Below are 19,112 nucleotides of genomic sequence, written 5' to 3' on the forward strand. Positions count from 1 at the left end.
CCTGAGTAATAAAGATCATAGACTCTGACCCACGCTGGGTTAATTAAACCACCCCTCCCCCACGGATGACAACGTCACTGTTATGACAGTGCATTAGGACAGAATGGAGTACGAACTTGTGTTTTTCCCTTTTTTTGTTGTAAGAAAACAGTTCCTATATATTTTTTTCTATTTTATGACTATACATGGCTATTTCAACTTAAGAAACTTTAGACTTTTGTATAGATTTCCTTCCTCTCTCCTTTTTATATCATTGACAAGTAGGTTTCTCCTGTGTCAGTATCACTGTATGTGCAATGGGAAATTCACTGATTCAGTTGTGTAGAGGAACTTTTTGATTCCATTTCCTCATGCGTATTAGGAGGGAAAATCATCATAATATAGTGTACTGTATTTACTCTCTCTCTCTTTCTCTCTCTCTCTCTCTCTCTCTCTCTCTCTCTCTGCAATGTTAGCTGCCTTCATTACCTCATAACATACCTTTATAACAACATGTATTGACCTCAAAAAAAGCTAAACATGAAATTGTATAATAAAACCCAGAAAAAGTTTTGCTCATTGTGTCCAGTGATGAAGAATTTGCGAACCCCCAAAAAAGTAAAATGTAAATCTAACACTTTAACAAAGACATATATATATATATATTTCCTCTGTCAAGATTTGAACTAGGTTTTGATGGCTTCCAAACCAATACCTCAACATCTACTGATTGCAGAAATGTGAAGGGTAAAACAAACACAGCCAGTGCTATAAATCTGCTGCTATCTCATGATATTAACCCTGACCTTCACATTGCACTGGAAAAATGTTATTCAAACTTTAAGGAGATACATGTATTAACATTAACTTAATATATATAAAAATGTATTTTTGAAGTTTGTCTGTTTCGTCTCAACATTGGTCATTAGGATATAAGCATTAAACTCAGAATAAATTTCAAAAAACAATAAGTACGAATGAATTAATATCATCTTTTACATACTTATGAATGAGGGTAGAATGTGTGCAGATCAGTTAATGATTGCTTAATCTTGGTCTAATCAAATGTTCAGAATACTTGAATTGATTGCAGTTTACAGGAATGACAGACCACTCTAACCTGAAATAAGTCTGCACGGTATCAAGAGCATCCTTACTGCTATCATAAACATATCTTATTTGTCAAGTGACAATTTTTGAGAAAATGAATATTTTAAAACATTGTTATTCCTGTATAATATTAATTACTCAATTGATAGATAGATTTCCTCGTATGTTTTCCGTTGCACAGTAACATTATAGGTCATTACCTGTTCCTGTTTTGAATATTTGAATCCAAAAGGACATGGATAAAAAAAAAAAACAAATGTTAATCATCAAACTGACAGTGTCAAGATGAAATCTGTTAATAATCAAGTTAAACACATGCAGTTCACATGAAGGGCTAATAAATTGGAGTTAAAATTGATCCATAAAATATGGTACTGTCTTAATCTCACTGCCCAGTCGTTGAACCCTCGGCTTGAGTGATGATTGACAATACTGGGGTATTCCCATATCTTAAACTTTCCTCATGTGGTTCAGGAAAATATTTCAGAATTTCCTTGGTGTGAATAAGACATGAGTTATTGAACCTCAGATTCAAACCTAATGCTGATCAACATTTAGTTAATTTACTCTTGCAGATGAAGGTAGCCCACCCCTTGTAGAGCAATGAGTCTATCACTAATTTATGTACCCTTGTTGTAGATTATGGTAGTCCACCCCTTTAGATCCAAGAGACTATCTTTAATTTATGTAACCTTGTTGTAGATAAAGGTCTCATAAATTTTTCAAAACATTCAGTACACAGTATGTCATGAATTTATGTACCTTTGTTGTACTTGTAGGTGTAACAAGCATACAGTAGACAGTATGACATTAATGTTTGTACCCTTGTTTTTGACATTAATGTTTGTCCCCTTGTTTTTGACATTAATGTTTGTACCCTTGTTTTTGACATTAATGTTTGTCCCCTTGTTTTTAGCATTAATGTTTGTCCCCTTGTTTTTGACATTAATGTTTGTCCCCTTGTTTTTGACATTAATGTTTGTACCCATGTTTTTGACATTAATGTTTGTCCCCTTGTTTTTAGCATTAATGTTTGTCCCCTTGTTTTTAACATTAATGTTTGTCCCCTTGTTTTTGACATTAATGTTTGTACCCTAGGCTTGTTTTTAACATTAATGTTTGTCCTCTTGTTTTTAGCATTAATGTTTATCCCCTTGTTTTTAACATTAATGTTTGTCCCCTTGTTTTTAGCATTAATGTTTATCCCCTTGTTTTTAACATTAATGTTTGTCCCCTTGTTTTTAACATTAATGTTTGTACCCTTGTTTTTTGACATTAATGTTTGTACCCCTGTTTTTAACATTTAATGTTTGTCCCCTTGTTTTTAGCATTAATGTTTGTACCCCTGTTTTTAACATTAATGTTTGTCCCCTTGTTTTTAACATTAATGTTTGTACCCTTGTTTCCAGATGAAGGTCTCCCACCTCCTTCGCAGCATACAGTATGCCGTACTGACCGCCGTTGGGTGGGTGCTGACCCCGATCATCCGACTGATATTCAGTCTGGTTTATCAGTCCAGCTCGAAGTGTGTGACCCCCATAGAGGACCCTCTCTGTCTCCTTCCAGCTACTGAGCTAGCCAGAAAGATCAGGACAAGGGAGGTAACTCTCAAACAGTCAAGATCAAATTTTCTTATCACTTGTATTTCCTGTTTGACAGCATTAAAATGTGCTGTTTAAGAAATAGCCTATACTAATTACTGAATTAAGTATCAATTAAAACAGTCTTCATAACAAGAGATATGTTCTTACTCTGAGGTAAGCAAATGTTACACAAAGGTAAAAAAAAAATGATGTCCACATTGTGTGATAATTGTATTGACCTGCCTATTTTAGGTGACATCTGAGGCTGTGGTGAGGGCGTATATAGAGAGAGCCAGGCTCGTGAACAGGGACTGTAATTTTATTGTTGCTGACCGCTTTCAAGAGGCTCTGCAGGAAGCCAGAAATGTGGACACTATTCTTGATGGTCACATTATTGCAGAGAAATTCTCTGAGCAGAATGCTCCATTTCTTGGAGTGCCCACCTCTATTAAAGAGGCATTTGCCCTCAAAGGTAAGGCGGAGAGATACAGGTCTGTGTAGCCCAGGGTCTTGGGGGTCTTGTAGATTTAACAACCCTCTACACACCCACACTGTTAAAACTAATTTATTTTTATCTAAAACATGTATAAGCTTTTAACAGTATTGTCCTGAATGATTTAAACTTTTTCTGATTGAGACAGAATGACCATTTATTTGAAATAGCATTTCCTGTTGACCAGATTACCATACAATGTTTTGCATGGGTTACTATGGTGTATAATTGAATCAGATTCCTGATGGCTTGGTTATAGGTTTTAGATAAACATTTCAAAGTCTGATGTCATAGTTCAAAAATGTACTGGTTACAGATATATAAGCTTTCTGTTGCAGTGACATGTAATAACAAATTAGCTTTGCTAAATAAATGCTGTCTTTCAGGAATGCCGCAGACCTCTGGGCTGGTGATGATGAGGGACTACCGTGCCAGTGAGGACGCCCCAGTGGTGGGGAGACTCCGACAGGCCGGCCTGATCCCCACAATGGTCACTAATGTGAGTGAGCTATGTATGTGGTACGAGTCCGCCAACCGACTCAACGGGCGGTCCTGTAACCCGTACAACACCGCACGAATAGTGGGTGGCAGCTCAGGTGAGGACTAGAGAGACTATAATATACACAGCTCAGGTGAGGACTAGAGAGACTATAATACCCGGTATACACAGCTCAGGTGAGGACAAGATTATAATCCATACAGCTCAGAAGAGGAGTAGATATTATAATCCAAACTGGCTGTGGACAATTCTTACTATTGCAATGAAATATTACATCCAAATATAGGTATTGGTGAGAATAGGTACCCGGCTAGTAACAGTAGCGATCAGACAACCTTACAGAAACCCGGGATTTACTGTCGGGGTTTGCTTGGGGTCTACTCTTGGTTTGCTAGAGCAGACCCAGACTGAGAGTTAATCCAGATAAACCCAAAGTAAATGCAGAGTGTCACAGAGAGTGAACCCCGATCAGAAGTAGACCCCTGAAAGCAGATGCTAAATGTGTATTTGGAACAAGAGGTTTGGCTTACAGGAGGTAAGATGGTAAGATAAAAGACGAGTCTGCTTCACACCTCCACTAAAAAGGACCTCAAAAGCAAACCCAGAGTATACTCAAAGTAAAACCTAAGTGAACCCAAAGTAAACCCAGAGTGGACGCAAACTTTTAAAAAGCAGACTCCTAGTAAACCCTTTAGTAAACCCTTTAGTTGGGGCCTGCTGTGGTGTTAGGTTTGGTCGGGTTGGTACTGTAGGTCTCAGCCTTCTGAATTACTGCTCTGATATTGTATGAAGGTTTGCTAGCTACTATAATAATGTATCCTGATTTAGGAAATAAACTTTGGCAAAAAAGATGTAATAATGATTATCATCGTTTGATAAATAGATAATCTTAAAGAAACCAAAGATATATATTCAGACATCTATAGATATGTTTATTTTTCAGGTGGAGAGGGGTGTGCCATTGCATCAGGGGCAGCAGTGGTGGGGGTGGGGTCAGATATCGGAGGAAGCATCAGAATGCCCAGCTTCTTCAATGGAATATTTGGTCACAAGCCCTCAAATGGTAAATTAGATTCTTATTTTTATTGTAAAACTCTAGTTCCTGTTGTAGCCTCTCTCCAATCTCTAGCTTTTGTTGGCTCCACTGTCTCTCGTTCACCATACTTATCTATTGATATCTCTCCCTCATTTTCTCTCTATTCTCTCTCCCATTTCTCATTCTTTTTCTCCTTTGCTCTTTCTTTCCCTCCTTTTTCCCCTTTAATCATATTGTGTGTTTTTCATTATCATTTGATTTTAAGATAAAACTATATTCATGTATAAATGCCTTTATAAGTATGTGTATACTACAATGCTTGTAGGGTTGGTCCCCAGTGGGGGCCAGTTTCCACTGCCGACCGGCCGAGACATGGAATTACTGACCACTGGGCCAATGTGTAGATACGCCACTGACCTTCTACCTCTCCTCAAGGTCATGTCGGGACCTGAGGCCAAGCTAGCCAAACTAGACCAAAAGGTCACACAAGTTCTTGTAATGTTTAAATCATGAAATGAGTTGAAAAGTAATATGTACAAAGTATATAAACTAAACAAATTCCGAGGCTTTTTGTGACTGGCTTTGGGGTACCCAGTATCTCTACATGCAAGATATCATTAAAACTGTAGATTTGTAGCACTCTTTACAGTGCTATTGTTTTTGATATTGTAAATGTTATAAATGATAACCTGGCATCTTTTAGGCTGATTCATATATTATCAAATAGAAATAGTAAAATAAATCAAATTTGAGAAAATTAATTGATCAAATTTATGTTCATTTATAGTGCATTTAAAAAAAACATGTTTAAAAAATATCATTTTGGTTTTTAATGTCCTATCACTCTGTAGGTGGACGTAATGAAGATCCGATTTTTCACCATGTTTGATGATGGGGGTAGTCTTCTAGTCAGTCATGTGGAACCAGAAATCCAGAAATCACAACGTAAAGTGAGTACAGAACAATCCAATCATGCAGATAAATATATCCAACTGATATCTACACAAGCTACAGAACAATCCAATCATGCAGATAAATATATCCGACTGATATCTACACAATCCAATCATGCAGATAAATATATCCGACTGATATCTACACAAGCTACCAAACAATCCAATCATGCAGATAAATATATCCGACTGATATCTACACAAGCTACAGAACAATCCAATCATGCAGATAAATATATCTGACTGATATCTACACAAACTACAGAACAATCCAATCATGCAGATAAATATATCCGACTGATATCTACACAAACTACAGAACAATCCAATCATGCAGATAAATATATCCGACTGATATCTACACAAGCTACAGAACAATCCAATCATGCAGATAAATATATCTGACTGATATCTACACAAGCTACAGAACAATCCAATCATGCAGATAAATATATCTGACTGATATCTACACAAGCTACAGAACAATCCAATCATGCAGATAAATATATCTGACTGATATCTACACAAACTACAGAACAATCCAATCATGCAGATAAATATATCCGACTGATATCTACACAATCCAATCATGCAGATAAATATATCCGACTGATATCTACACAAGCTACAGAACAATCCAATCATGTAGATGAATATCTACACAAACTACAGAACAATCCAATCATGTAGATAAATATATCCCACTGATATCTACACAAGCTACAGAACAATCCAATCATGCAGATAAATATATCTGACTGATATCTACACAAACTACAGAACAATCCAATCATGCAGATAAATATATCCGACTGATATCTACACAATCCAATCATGCAGATAAATATATCCGACTGATATCTACACAAGCTACCAAACAATCCAATCATGTAGATAAATATATCCCACTGATATCTACACAAGCTACAGAACAATCCAATCATGCAGATAAATATATCCGACTGATATCTACACAAGCTACAGAACAATCCAATCATGTAGATAAATATATCCGACTGATATCTACACAAGCTTCAAGAAATGATCTATAATTTTATGCACCAACTTCAATAAATTATTGATATGTTTCTACATGAACTTGATCACTAATTTATATCAAAGATTATACACAAGCTTCAAAAATGATCTAAATGTATAAGTTTCCACATGAGCTTGATCACCAATTGATATATAAGATTTTAGATGAGCTTGATTACTAATTGATATATAAGATTTTAGATGAGCTTGATCACTAATTGATATCAAAAGTTTCTACACAAGCTTTAATAAATGATATCTAAGTTTCTACACAAGCTTCAATGAATGATATCCAAGTTTCTACATTTCAAGCTTTAATAAGTTATATCTAGGTTTCAACACAAGCTTTTAATAGTGATATTAAGACGTAACTCAGTATTTACATGAGCTTCAATAAATGATATCTAAGTTTCTACTCAAATTTTAATAAATGATACATGTATCCATGTTTCTACACAAGCTTCAGTATTTGAAAATGCTATTTTAGTTTCTACACAAACATTAATAAATGATATGATACTCAAAATATAAATGAACTTCATTAAATGATATTGAAGTTTTACAAAAGACCTATGATTCCACACCACTTTCAATTATATCTAAGTTTCATCACTAGCTTTAATGGATGACTGCTCAAGTTTTTCAAAAGTTTTAAAAAGTGATATTTAAGTTCTTTACAATGTTCATGCAATAAATGATGTCTAAGTTTTCACACTAGCTTCAATGATATCTTAATAATCTTCATTGATATTTAAGTCTCTACACCACCTTAAATGATATCTAATTTTTGACACAAACTTCAGTGATATCGAATTTTTGACACATACTTCATTGTTATCTAAGTTGCTACACAAACTACAATGAGATCGAATTTTTGACACAAACTTCATTGATATCTAAGTTTCTACAAAAACTTCAATGGGATCTAATTTTTTACACATAGTTTATTGATATCTAAGTTTTTACACAAATGATATCTGAGTCCATACACCACCTTCAATGATATCTTAGTTTCTACACAAGCTTCTTTTAAGTTTCTACAAAATCTTTAATGAAAGATGTCAAATTTTCTACACAATTTTCAATAAATGTTATCTGAGTTTACACATTACCATTAATGACATTTGATTTTCTACATTACCTTTAATGATATCTGAGTTTCTTCATTACCATTAATGATATATGAGTTTCTACATTTATTTACCTTTAATGATATCTGAGTTTGTACATTACCATTAATGATATCTGAGTTTGTACATTACCATTAATGATATCTGAGTTTGCACATTACCATTAATGATATCTGAGTTTCTACATTACCATTAATGATATCTGAGTTTGCACATTATCATTAATGATATCTGAGTTTCTACATTACCATTAATGATATCTGAGTTTCTACATTACCATTAATGATATCTGAGTTTGCACATTATCATTAATGATATCTGAGTTTCTACATTACCAATAATGATATTTGAGTTTCTACATTATCATTAATGATATCTGAGTTTCTACATTATCATTAATGAAATCTGAGTTTCTACATTACCATTAATGATATCTGAGTTTCTACATTACCATTAATGATATCTGAGTTTCTACATTACTATTAATGATATCTGAGTTTCTACATTACTATTAATGATATCTGAGTTTCAACATCATCTTGATTATCCATACAAGATTTATTAAATTATATCAGACTAAGTATTTACACAATTCTTAATCAATGCTATCTGCTCAAGTGTCTTTCCAAGTTTTAATAAAAGTCACTGGTGTTTTCACAAGCCCCAGACTTAGTATATATGCTCAATGCTTTTAGAGAATAAGTTCTAAATAAATAAATGAGTGAATACCAATTACTGAAAATGTGCTTTGTCAAAATCTTTCAAAATATTGCAAAACACAATAGAATAAAAAACAATCCTGATTGATGATTTTATTTTACTTACAATCAGAGACATAAATAACATGTTATTTATGTCTCTGCCTACATTATGTTGGTTATTTTACACGTAAGTTATGTGTCTCATGACACACCAAAAGACAAGATTTTATAACAGCTTTGTTCTTTTCCTTGAAAGCCCTATTGAGCTGTATGTGGTGTTTTAGTATTGATCTGAATATAGACTGAAGTCGTGCTTCCGAATATTCACGGATACACCCATAAGGACGAAATTAGTTCAACCTTATATAAATAGTCATAATAGTGCATACATGTACTTATAGTGAACTGAACCAGGGCAGGCGGTGTTTTCCGTGTGTTTGTGTATGACTGTCCAGTCATCGTCGCTGTCTCATAGGTTCGGTTTCATTTGCTATAAACTCGTCCTATCGGATATGTATGTCAGTGGGTGTCTATACCCCCTCCCCCGCCACCAGTACTGTGTGTAAGTGTCACTTAAACACTGTAATCGGACGTAAACCTCTTGATAAAAGAATTTCGGTTGTGGAGCGGTTTACACTGATAGATCAGCTTCTCCCCCTATAAGTCATCACAGGGGGCTGTGGGACGATTGTTTGTAATACTAGACATTAAATGTTGACAACACGTGGGTAGAGATAATGAATGGATTCCGTTCTTTGATTGTTACGGTAGTACGTGCATATTGAGTCAGAGAGACGAGATATATTTAAATATGTATTTAAAAACTTTTTAAATACGCCTCAGGATACGGTAAAACACTCACAGACATTAAGGCATGTAGAGCGAATTGAATTCTATTTAAAAAGTGTACACATGTAATTATGATGAAACATATATTTATAAATACTTTATTGTATTTAGATTACCTATTTAAATCAATGACATAACCTAAGCTATGAAGGAGTGGAGATCAGAACATCAAGTACACGTTTGAACATATATTTGTGACACAATTATTGTGAATTTTGATCAGATATTATCTTTGTTGTTTTCAAGTTACTTTTTTTTTTAATTTTATTCAAGGTTATTTTTTATGTACACGTTTGGATAACAATATTTGAATTCAAGTTCAAAATTATCATCTTGTTTATTTATTTCTTAAATCAGAAGTCGTATTATCAGAAATATAAAATCTGTTTAAAATTTTACTTTCACTTTCGAGAATGTACGAGAAGCGATGTGAGAGAAAGTCGACGACAGACTGGTATCTGCGTGGTTAGAAAAGAGCTAGGGGAAACGACAAAGTTGTTGTTATTATAACCACAACATCTCAATTCTGATTGAATACTTTTATGATAAATTTTCTAGCGGAGTACTAGTACATTAAAAAAAAAAGGCCCCAAGAGGAGGATAATAAATCATGAATTATTGTATCTTTGTATGTCCATGCCTATAGACATGTACTGTTTTTGTCTTCAATATAAAGTAATTTATTTCGTTATTTTACTTTAGATTTAAGCAAGTTATTTGAATTTTCATTGTCATCAGCCCAAGATTCTAAGCATACATTAACCATCTTAATTAATCACAAAATAATTATAAAGCCGGTGAAAGTAAATATATATAATAAACATATCATTTCAAGTTACTCACATTTTGAGCTGACCTTTCTTTGTTTTCTGTCTTTTGATTGGTCGGCCGATCGGTAGCATCAGGTTGATCGAATTCCATGCTTTCTTGAATAATTAAAAATTATGGAAAAAATTACCTATCATTTTATAAAGAATAAAATTCGGAATATTATTATGTCCAACTATTATTGATATTTTGATTTATACTGTTTCATATCACATGTAAGTCTGCATACAATACTTTATCATCAAAGAATGATAAGAGTATGTAAATACGTTTTCCTTTGTTGGTCGAATGTACATGTACTTGTAACTGTCAGATTTAGATTATTTAAAACTTACATAGCCTCGAAACATCAAAGCGTAAATACAGAAAAATAATACCACAAACAGTATTTATGTTAAGGGCTTGATTAATCCTAACGCAATAAATTAGGGGGATCCCAGATTTAACCATTTTCCTTTTCTTAGATTATGGGGGATGGGCGATTTTGACTGGCCATTGGGTTTTAGCGCACTCGTTCTTGTTTACGTCAAATCTGTAACTAGGTCATGTGGGTACATTCAATGCACTTCAAAGTCTCGTGACGCTTTATTGTTGTGTACGTGTATTGTGAAATGCGTTTTGTAAACGCAAATTCTTAATTGGTATGACTAATGTGTTCAAATTCTGAAACGCTACTATAATCCTATTAAATAATGTAATAAAAAAATGATTAGAAACAGGTTCTATCGATCCTCTTGTAATTTAAGTGTATCTTCAAAACAAAATAAGCCTTTAAAGGACATGCCCTCCTAACGATTTGAAATAACTATGCTATCACACCAAGACAATCCTCTCAAAATAATTTGTATTCATCTACAAGTTCCATTTTTATATCAATCATAACCTGTAATATAAATTATTTTTATTTCATATCAAATTCCAATGTAACTTTATCATAATTCGGGTTTGTTAGTATATATTTGAGACAGTAAACATTTTGTATTTATTAAGGAATTTCCTTCTGAACTAGACTTTTTTCCCAAGTTGATTCGACGATAAATTGTTTCCGAAATTCGCCGGAAATTAACATCTTCAAAATTCCGGCCGACTTTTCAGAGCAATGGATGTTTACATCGACAAAGATATCTGCGTGATCGTTCTTACTGCTATTTATTTCAGAAACTTCCTTTTTTATCCGATGACTATATTACTTTTCAAATTGTTATTTAGAGAATTCTATTCTATTCTAAATTTTCTCTTCCCATTTCTATTTGATTGGTTGGGGAGAAGATTGAATCGACTGCCCTAATTGATTTGAAAGTCTTATTTACAGAAAACGGTCCAATATTAAACTTCATTTAATTTTGATATGAAAAAATGTATACTTCATTTACATTCTTTCGAGTACATTAATATATATTATGTACGTTATTTATCATTCTACATTTTATGGTGTTCTATAATATTATTATGGTTTCCTCGGGGTGTCAATTTCAACTGTTACCCTCCCAAACAGGCACTATTTACATAATGCTAGTGTACACAAGTCTCTACTTTTTGTGTTTTGTAGGTTGTACAGAACATGTATTCAGTGGTACCTTATAATCATTCACAATAAACATAAGTCTCTAATTCTTGTGAATATAAGTATTCACGATAAACACAAGTCTCTACCCACCGTGTTTTGTAGGTTGTACAATATAATCATTCACAATAAACACAAGTCTCTACCCACCGTGTTTTGTAGGTTGTACAATATAAGTATTCACGATAAACACAAGTCTCTACCCACCGTGTTTTGTAGGTTGTACAATATAAGTATTCACGATAAACACAAGTCTCTACCCACCGTGTTTTGTAGGTTGTACAATATAAGTATTCACGATAAACACAAGTCTCTACCCACCGTGTTTTGTAGGTTGTACAATATAAGTATTCACGATAAACACAAGTCTCTACCCACCGTGTTTTGTAGGTTGTACAATATAAGTATTCACGATAAACACAAGTCTCTACCCACCGTGTTTTTTAGGTTGTACAATATAAGTATTCACGATAAACACAAGTCTCTACCCACCGTGTTTTGTTTGTTGTACATTATAATCATTCACAATAAAAACAAGTCTCTCTACCCACCGTGTTTTGTTTGTTGTACATTATAATCATTCACAATAAAAACAAGTCTCTACCCACCGTGTTTTGTAGGTTGTACAATATAAGTATTCACAATAAAAACAAGTCTTTACCCCCGTGTTTTGTTTGTTGTACATTATAATCATTCACAATAAACACAAGTCTTTACCCCCGTGTTTTGTAGGTTGTACAATATCTCAGGGACACTGTCGGGGTTCACGTGGAGGAACTCAAACTCACCAAGTTCCAGTACGCCTTCGAGATGTGGGCCGCCAAGATGGCGCTATCGGGCGGCACGGACTTTGCCACCTACATGTCTAACTATAACGGCCGCGTCAACTGTTACCTGGAGTTACTGAAGTGGCTGGTGGGGCGCTCCAACCACACCCTACCGGCCATAGGTCTGGGGATGGGACAGGGACTGGCGGACCTCACCCCAGGGACAAACAAAAAGAACGTACAAATACTCAACAAGCTGGACCAGGAACTGAGGGAAGTCCTGGGGGAGGACGGGGTGTTGCTGTATCCGACCCACCCCAAGGTGGCCCCCTACCACAATGAGCCCATCTTCTACCCCTTTAACTTTGCCTATACTGGACTGTTTAACGCTTTAGCCTACCCTGTCACTCAGTGCCCGCTGGGGTTGAGTTCCGAGGGTCTCCCCGTGGGTTTCCAGATTGTGACCACCCCTAATAATGACCGGCTGTCCATAGCCGTGGCGGTGTTCCTAGAGAGGGTGTTTGGAGGGTGGGTTCCACCCGGAACGAGGCCATGATCACGTGATAGCTACTAGTATTAATATCGGCATTAATTTACATTTATTGCATACATGATTTATTTATTTTTTAACTAAACCTTTTCTTTATTTCTGGTGCCAAATTACTGCCCTTTAATTGCTTTAATTGTTTTTACTACATTCCAATAACAACTTACAGTGTTTTACAACTATCGGGTAGAGTTGGTCGAATTATCAGAGATCCGAAGTACGAAGTATGAAAATTGGCGTGTTTATTGCATGAAATTTTTTTTAACACATTTTTAAAAAACAATTTGTAGGGAGACAATACTCCCCTTTCCGATTTTATCAAACAGCCAAGACATATCCGAATGCTTTTTTGTTCATTGAATGTTGGATTGGGGGGGGGGGGGTCCTTTTTTACTTTGAAAAAACACATCAATTTATTTTGATTAGAATTTCCCAGATGTTAAATCCAAGTCTTGAAATTTAAGAATTACGTTTGATTTATTGACAACTTGAACATGATATAGAAATATTTCACCATAATTTTAATGTGTGAATTATTATTATACATGTCCGACACACGACGCCATGATGACAATGCGTCACGTGGTTTGTCTCCAGGGGCAAGTTCAGTGGCCCTGTTTATTTATAGTAATATGTTGATGATAGTTGCAATTAGTCCCAGACGATGATCGATTGGATAACATTTTGTTTGTAGCATTTAAGTTATTTCTTTTTATTTACATCTTTAGATGATGCTGACTGATTTGAAGAGTAATGAAAACCTACTTTTGAATGTTAAAATAATGTGTATTCTGTTTAATAAAATTTGTAATTGGAAACGAAGCTTTGAATTTGCTGTCTTTATTGCAAGACCTAATATCATACATATACATTGTACAAGAAGAACATTACTAAAAACCTGCATTATAAAGCGGTAACTTGGTATGGTGTAGACCTACCCATAATTTGCCGTACATCGACCAATGAAGAAGAGTTTTAGCGCAACAATGTCTATAAAAAGGTTTGCTGGCTATTTTATTGAATCATTCTTGAGTATAATGAGGTGGATGATACATGTAATTTCTGTCGGGGCGTGGTCAAATCCAGTAAATTTAGATTCTTTAAACCAACTGTGCGAGGAATTTTTGCGATGTCCGCGAGAGACATTGTCGCGAATATTTCTCGCCGCTGATCAGTACTTGCTTTATAGTTGTAATATAAAAAGCAGGTGTGGATAAGGGTTGATTGCGAAAATTAGTAGCTACGAACCAGTTCATCTCAGGTAAATCGCGAAATAAAGTCGTCGCGAATAATAGTTGGTTTACAGTAATTGGATTTAATTTATTTCACAATTCGAAAGCTGAAGGTGAAGAAAGAAGTAAAAAAGTCATAAGTAAACCTGGCATAGAAATAGTAATCAAAGTTAAGAATCTTACAAGGACTACTAGTATATTTTTGGCGGAACTTAGGCTTAGGAATTGTGTCATGCGACCTAAATGATAATTTTCTTCCCTAAATTTTGCTCTGATTCCAGAAAAAATATATAAATATATTACTTTTATTAGTGTAGATAAAATACATGTAGCCTAATTCTTTACAAAGGAACGATGTTATTTTAATACTGTAAGAATATGGGTCCTTCCCCTTTAGATTAGCGGTATCTACAAACCTAAAGACATTTTCTGGCTGGCTGGTCTTGCCCAATGGTTTTTTACTTTTCAAACCTTAGGGGGAAAAGGTCTACGTATAGCAAAAAAAAATAAACAATAATAAAGAAAATATGAAATTTTAAATGCCAAATATATTGGTGTTTTTCTTTATCTAAATACAGTTTTTATAGCTAAAGGATCTTATGTAAAATTAAACGTGGAATACCCGGCCTACCAAAGTTGTCATATGATTTTAAAGCTGAAAACTGGTTTTAGTTTTAGTTTCTCAGATAGGAAAATTTAAATATACAAAATTCTTTTAAAAATAAACGTCAGGTAAATATATGGACAATCAAATAATGTAAAAAAAAAAGTATGAATTTAGATTGACATATATATTTGATTTCAAGCGTCTTAACCTCTTTTGTATATAGTGATACTGAATATGGGCGTAGGCTATTTATCTGACCATCAGTCGTTGACACAATACAAAATCTCGTCAGGACAACGTCATGTTGATAAGCTGCCGTGTGTTTGTGAGCTACAACGCGGGTCTTTTGTGCACGTGGGCCTGTTGTTTTGTCTGTATATTCACTGCATGAATTGATTGATAAGAATGTGCGTGTTCTTTAATTGTAGTTATGTAATTCTGCCGAAGAAACATTGGCGGTGAGTGCTCCATAGAAGAATGCTAAAAGTCCGATAGAATAATAAGAATAGCGAACCACTGTAAATACTTTAATAATCCAAAGAAAAATAGGTTAAAAGTTTTGATTAAACCATTACAGTACTTTTTTATAAGTAAGCTTATTACAAGTTTACAATGTTTTTTATTATAACTTTATTTTTTATTTATTTATTTGTTTATTAATTAATTAATTTAAAATTTATTTTAATTACATTTTTTGGTGATTCGAGGGGAGGGGGGGGGATTATTTTAATTTAAGATCACTATGCAATATTCAATGAGTGTTGGTAGACAGTACCTCTCAATACCCATACCTCTAATTAAAGCCAATGAAGAAGATTTTAAAAATTTCGATTGATACGTAAATGTTTTTGACTCATTTTCGTATTTTTTTTTAGTTTTTCATTGTTCAACATATTTATGACAATTTCACTAAATTTTTCAATATTCGTTGTTATTTTTTTTTATTGCTGTTTATTAAGGATATTTTTGGCACCATAGAGGTATTTATTTGCTAAAGATGAATTAATATTTTACTAAACCGCTGCTCTATATTTATCTCCGCATTATTCTAAAAATATCCTTCGAAAAAACCGGAATATAGCACTTAATGTTATGGGCTTTTTCTTTTCCAGCGTTTTTAAAGTTGTGGAAATACAAAAAGATTGAAGATAAGAAAATTAAAAAGAATTGAAGGCTATTTGGTGGATCAATAAAGCGATGCATTTTAAAAAGTGCTTGCACGTTTACTTTATTCATACTATATTTTTTAAATAGCGTATATATATAAATATTGATTGAATAAACTAGTCAACCGTTGGAACATAAAATTAGACATGATTAATGGAGAATTTGATTTTCATAGAATTGGCAAGTTCTTTTGTTTATTCATCTTCCGTGAACGAAAACGTCTTTATCATATAAAAGCACCCAAACACTAGAAGTACACATTGACTGTTAGCAATATATATAAACCGAGCAATTATCCAGAGCGGTTCTGTCGGATTGTCTTCCTTGTTTGGGAAATTTTCAGAGAAGTATGTTCACTCCTTATAAGGACCTCCTTCTCTTTCTATGCATTGACAACATGGGAGGAGCCCAGGCTCTTATCTTAATGGACGCAGAAGAATACCAAAATAGACATTATATCTCAAAAAAACTTCGATATTAATATGCTTAAGTCCTTACATAAGACACTATTTGAAGGGTTTTTTTTATATGCATAGACTAGTTTGTGTCAACATGAAATTCAAGTATTTCATTTATTTATACATCAAAGATTTATTTCAACAATGGGGTTTTTTGTTTTATTTTTCTTTGCTCACAACTTTTCTCAATGAAGACTTTATTCCCAAACATTATTGCACTAACTAGCTGTTACTTCCTTTTCCTCGCTTCTATTTATCAAAATAAAAAAGAAGTTCGCAAATAAGACCCCCCCCCCCCCCAAAAAAAAAAAGGGAAGCAAGTGAACAAGCGGAGTTATTGATAGATACTTAGGTTTTTTTTTATTTCGTGGTTTTTTTTTAATGTTTTAGTTGGTGGGGTGTTCATTGGAATTTTTTATTGTTAATTTACTTTTGTTGGATCTTGAATTATTTATTGATTTATTGATCGATTGACTGATTGATCTATTGATTGATTGATTGATTTATTTAGAAATTTATTTATTTATTTATTCATTGAAATATCAATACTGCATAATTTGATGAGGTTTTTGAATGAAGTGGGAAAAGCGTATAGGCATTTTTATTAAATTATACCAACCTTAGAGTAATCAAGCTTATCTTTTTGAAAATATAGCAAAGCTGAGATAGTTTGGTGTAAAGCGGGGTCGGAGTGTTTTCTATATTTATGGGTTTTTTTCAGTTCGAACTATTTCGAAATTTTATTTTTCGGGGGAAACATAATTAGAGACGTGAACTTGTTTTTTGCCTGAAGTTGAGTCAATTCACTGATCTACGTTGTATGAGTCCAACCTCTTCTATTGTCCATGCTACTTAGTCATAAAAAACGAAAACAGCAAGGCTACTGAAATAACCGTTCCTGCCTTCGTGATTCTTAGGCTGTCCTACTGTCAAATTATATATTAATAAACGGACAATCTACCTGTACTTTCTACAATGTTTTTAAAACAAATTCATGGTAGAATGGACATATAATTTTAGATATTTGTAAGGGGTTTTTTTTTATCGTTAATCGATATTAATATTTAAGGTGTATGATCACTTTTGAAGGAATATCTTTTTTAGATAGAACGTATGGCAAATTTTTCTTCCGTGTGATATTGATAAATATATAGTTGTCATGAACGTATTTTTGCTGGGACAGAACATGAACTTATTTCTAGTTTTTAAGAATTCTTTATAACGAATTGGAAAAATCCTTTAGAAATTTTAGTTACGTGCATACATAATTGATAAAACGCGCTTTTCTTTTAGATGTCAACAAATTGACTAGAATATAAAACACTAGCATTTGATCTAACTGAAATCATTCCTTATTAAGTTAATTGAAAGCGTTCACTTATCTAACACATCGGGACGAATGTTAGTGTAGGGTTTACATCTACTTACTATGCGAGCTCCCCTCCTGTTAGATTCCAAGATTTAGACAAGAGTTTTGCTGATTGAAGATTAGATTTTGGGTTTGGGTTGCTGAGTTCTATTTATAGATTGAATATCGGTGGGAAATTACCCAAAATTTATACATAAGCCGGTCAGTGAGGGCGCGCGTGCACCGTGACGATGTCCGGGTCTCACTTCCGGTCTGATCTCTGGGGTACACGGCGCATGTAACATGAGGCCACTCTTACGCATGTGTGCACGAATCTTATACAACTCAGTAGCATGATGCAAACGGTTATATTTAACCTTACTAAATTGTAAATTCGGTGAGTATTTCAAAATAATATGTGATATATGTCTTCCAATTTGCAGGAAATTTTGCAATAAATATCACCTACACAAAAGAATTTCAGGAAACGTTCATCCATCTGGAATAAAGTACAACAGACCCCAGTTTACACACTGATATGGATAATTCTATATTGTTTTCCGCTCATAAAAACTTCAAGTGCTTTTTAAATCATGAAGAGAAAATGCAAGTACTACTTGCGTTACCTTTATCAATTTAATATCAAACTTTTTCTAGCTAAGTGTAAAGTGCATCGTTTATAAAGTACATGTATTTTTTTTTTTTTTAAATTACCTTTACTTCATCGATGTGCTATTTTTTGCCTATCGTTCATGTACTTGAAATGTTATAAAACATGCTCATGCATATCATGCACATTTTATCAAGTTAAAAATAGAATCAAAGGGAAAATACTATGAAAAATTTCCCCCCATTGACCCGATTTCTGAAATGCATGATCATTTCAATTATCGCTTCCGGCCTACATGCTTTATAGATATGTACATGTGTATGCAGCATATATGATTCCAAAATATTCGTGTACGTATTTAATTTTCATTCTGTTGTATAAGATATACATCTTCTATCTTCATTCTGTTATATAAAGCGTTGGGACATTAAAAATGCCATTTTATAATAGATTTTTTAATCAATTCTTGCACGTTTGGTTGTTCACAGTATGTGTTAAGTTATATACATATCAACAAGTGTATTTTAATATTTAAGCCCCTCCACGTTACAATGTTACAAAATTATATTTATGTATTCTTTATTTTTCTTTATGCATTCATCTTATTTTTATT

General features: G+C 33.6%; 2 protein-coding genes across 5 annotated transcripts in view; one reads left to right on the plus strand and one right to left on the minus strand.

Annotated features, from left to right (window-relative positions):
* LOC128183348 (tumor necrosis factor alpha-induced protein 3-like) overlaps positions 1-19,112 on the minus strand; it is a 29,338-nt gene that overhangs the window by 8,974 nt on the left and 1,252 nt on the right. For 2 of the 4 annotated variants that reach the window (XM_052852318.1, XM_052852316.1), the window contains exon 2: positions 10,215-10,297. In XM_052852318.1, the coding sequence (XP_052708278.1) occupies positions 10,215-10,297 (83 nt within the window). Of the gene's footprint in view, positions 1-10,214; positions 10,298-17,969; positions 17,988-19,112 lie in introns of those variants that run through there. The other 2 variants (XM_052852317.1, XM_052852322.1) reach the window with 2 other exon arrangements.
* On the plus strand, positions 746-13,899 carry LOC128183349 (fatty-acid amide hydrolase 2-A-like). The gene is made up of 8 exons (XM_052852323.1): positions 746-1,904; positions 2,499-2,690; positions 2,925-3,144; positions 3,552-3,761; positions 4,608-4,727; positions 5,026-5,180; positions 5,552-5,650; positions 12,496-13,899. The coding sequence occupies exons 2-8, from the start codon at positions 2,499-2,501 to the stop codon at positions 13,084-13,086; spliced, it is 1,587 nt and encodes a 528-aa protein (XP_052708283.1). The 5' UTR covers positions 746-1,904; the 3' UTR covers positions 13,087-13,899.

Source organism: Crassostrea angulata, chromosome 5, assembly GCF_025612915.1.
Source record: "Crassostrea angulata isolate pt1a10 chromosome 5, ASM2561291v2, whole genome shotgun sequence".
In the NCBI taxonomy this organism is placed as follows: domain Eukaryota; kingdom Metazoa; phylum Mollusca; class Bivalvia; order Ostreida; family Ostreidae; genus Magallana; species Magallana angulata.

Bases quoted from the DNA above. Each gene is read 5' to 3' on its own strand.
- LOC128183349 (XM_052852323.1), top strand. From the start codon at position 2,499: ATGAAGGTCTCCCACCTCCTTCGCAGCATACAGTATGCCGTACTGACC. The intron at 3,145-3,551 runs GTAAGGCGGAGA...GCTGTCTTTCAG, and splicing joins AGAGGCATTTGCCCTCAAAG to GAATGCCGCAGACCTCTGGG. The intron at 5,181-5,551 runs GTCACACAAGTT...ATCACTCTGTAG, and splicing joins TAGCCAAACTAGACCAAAAG to GTGGACGTAATGAAGATCCG.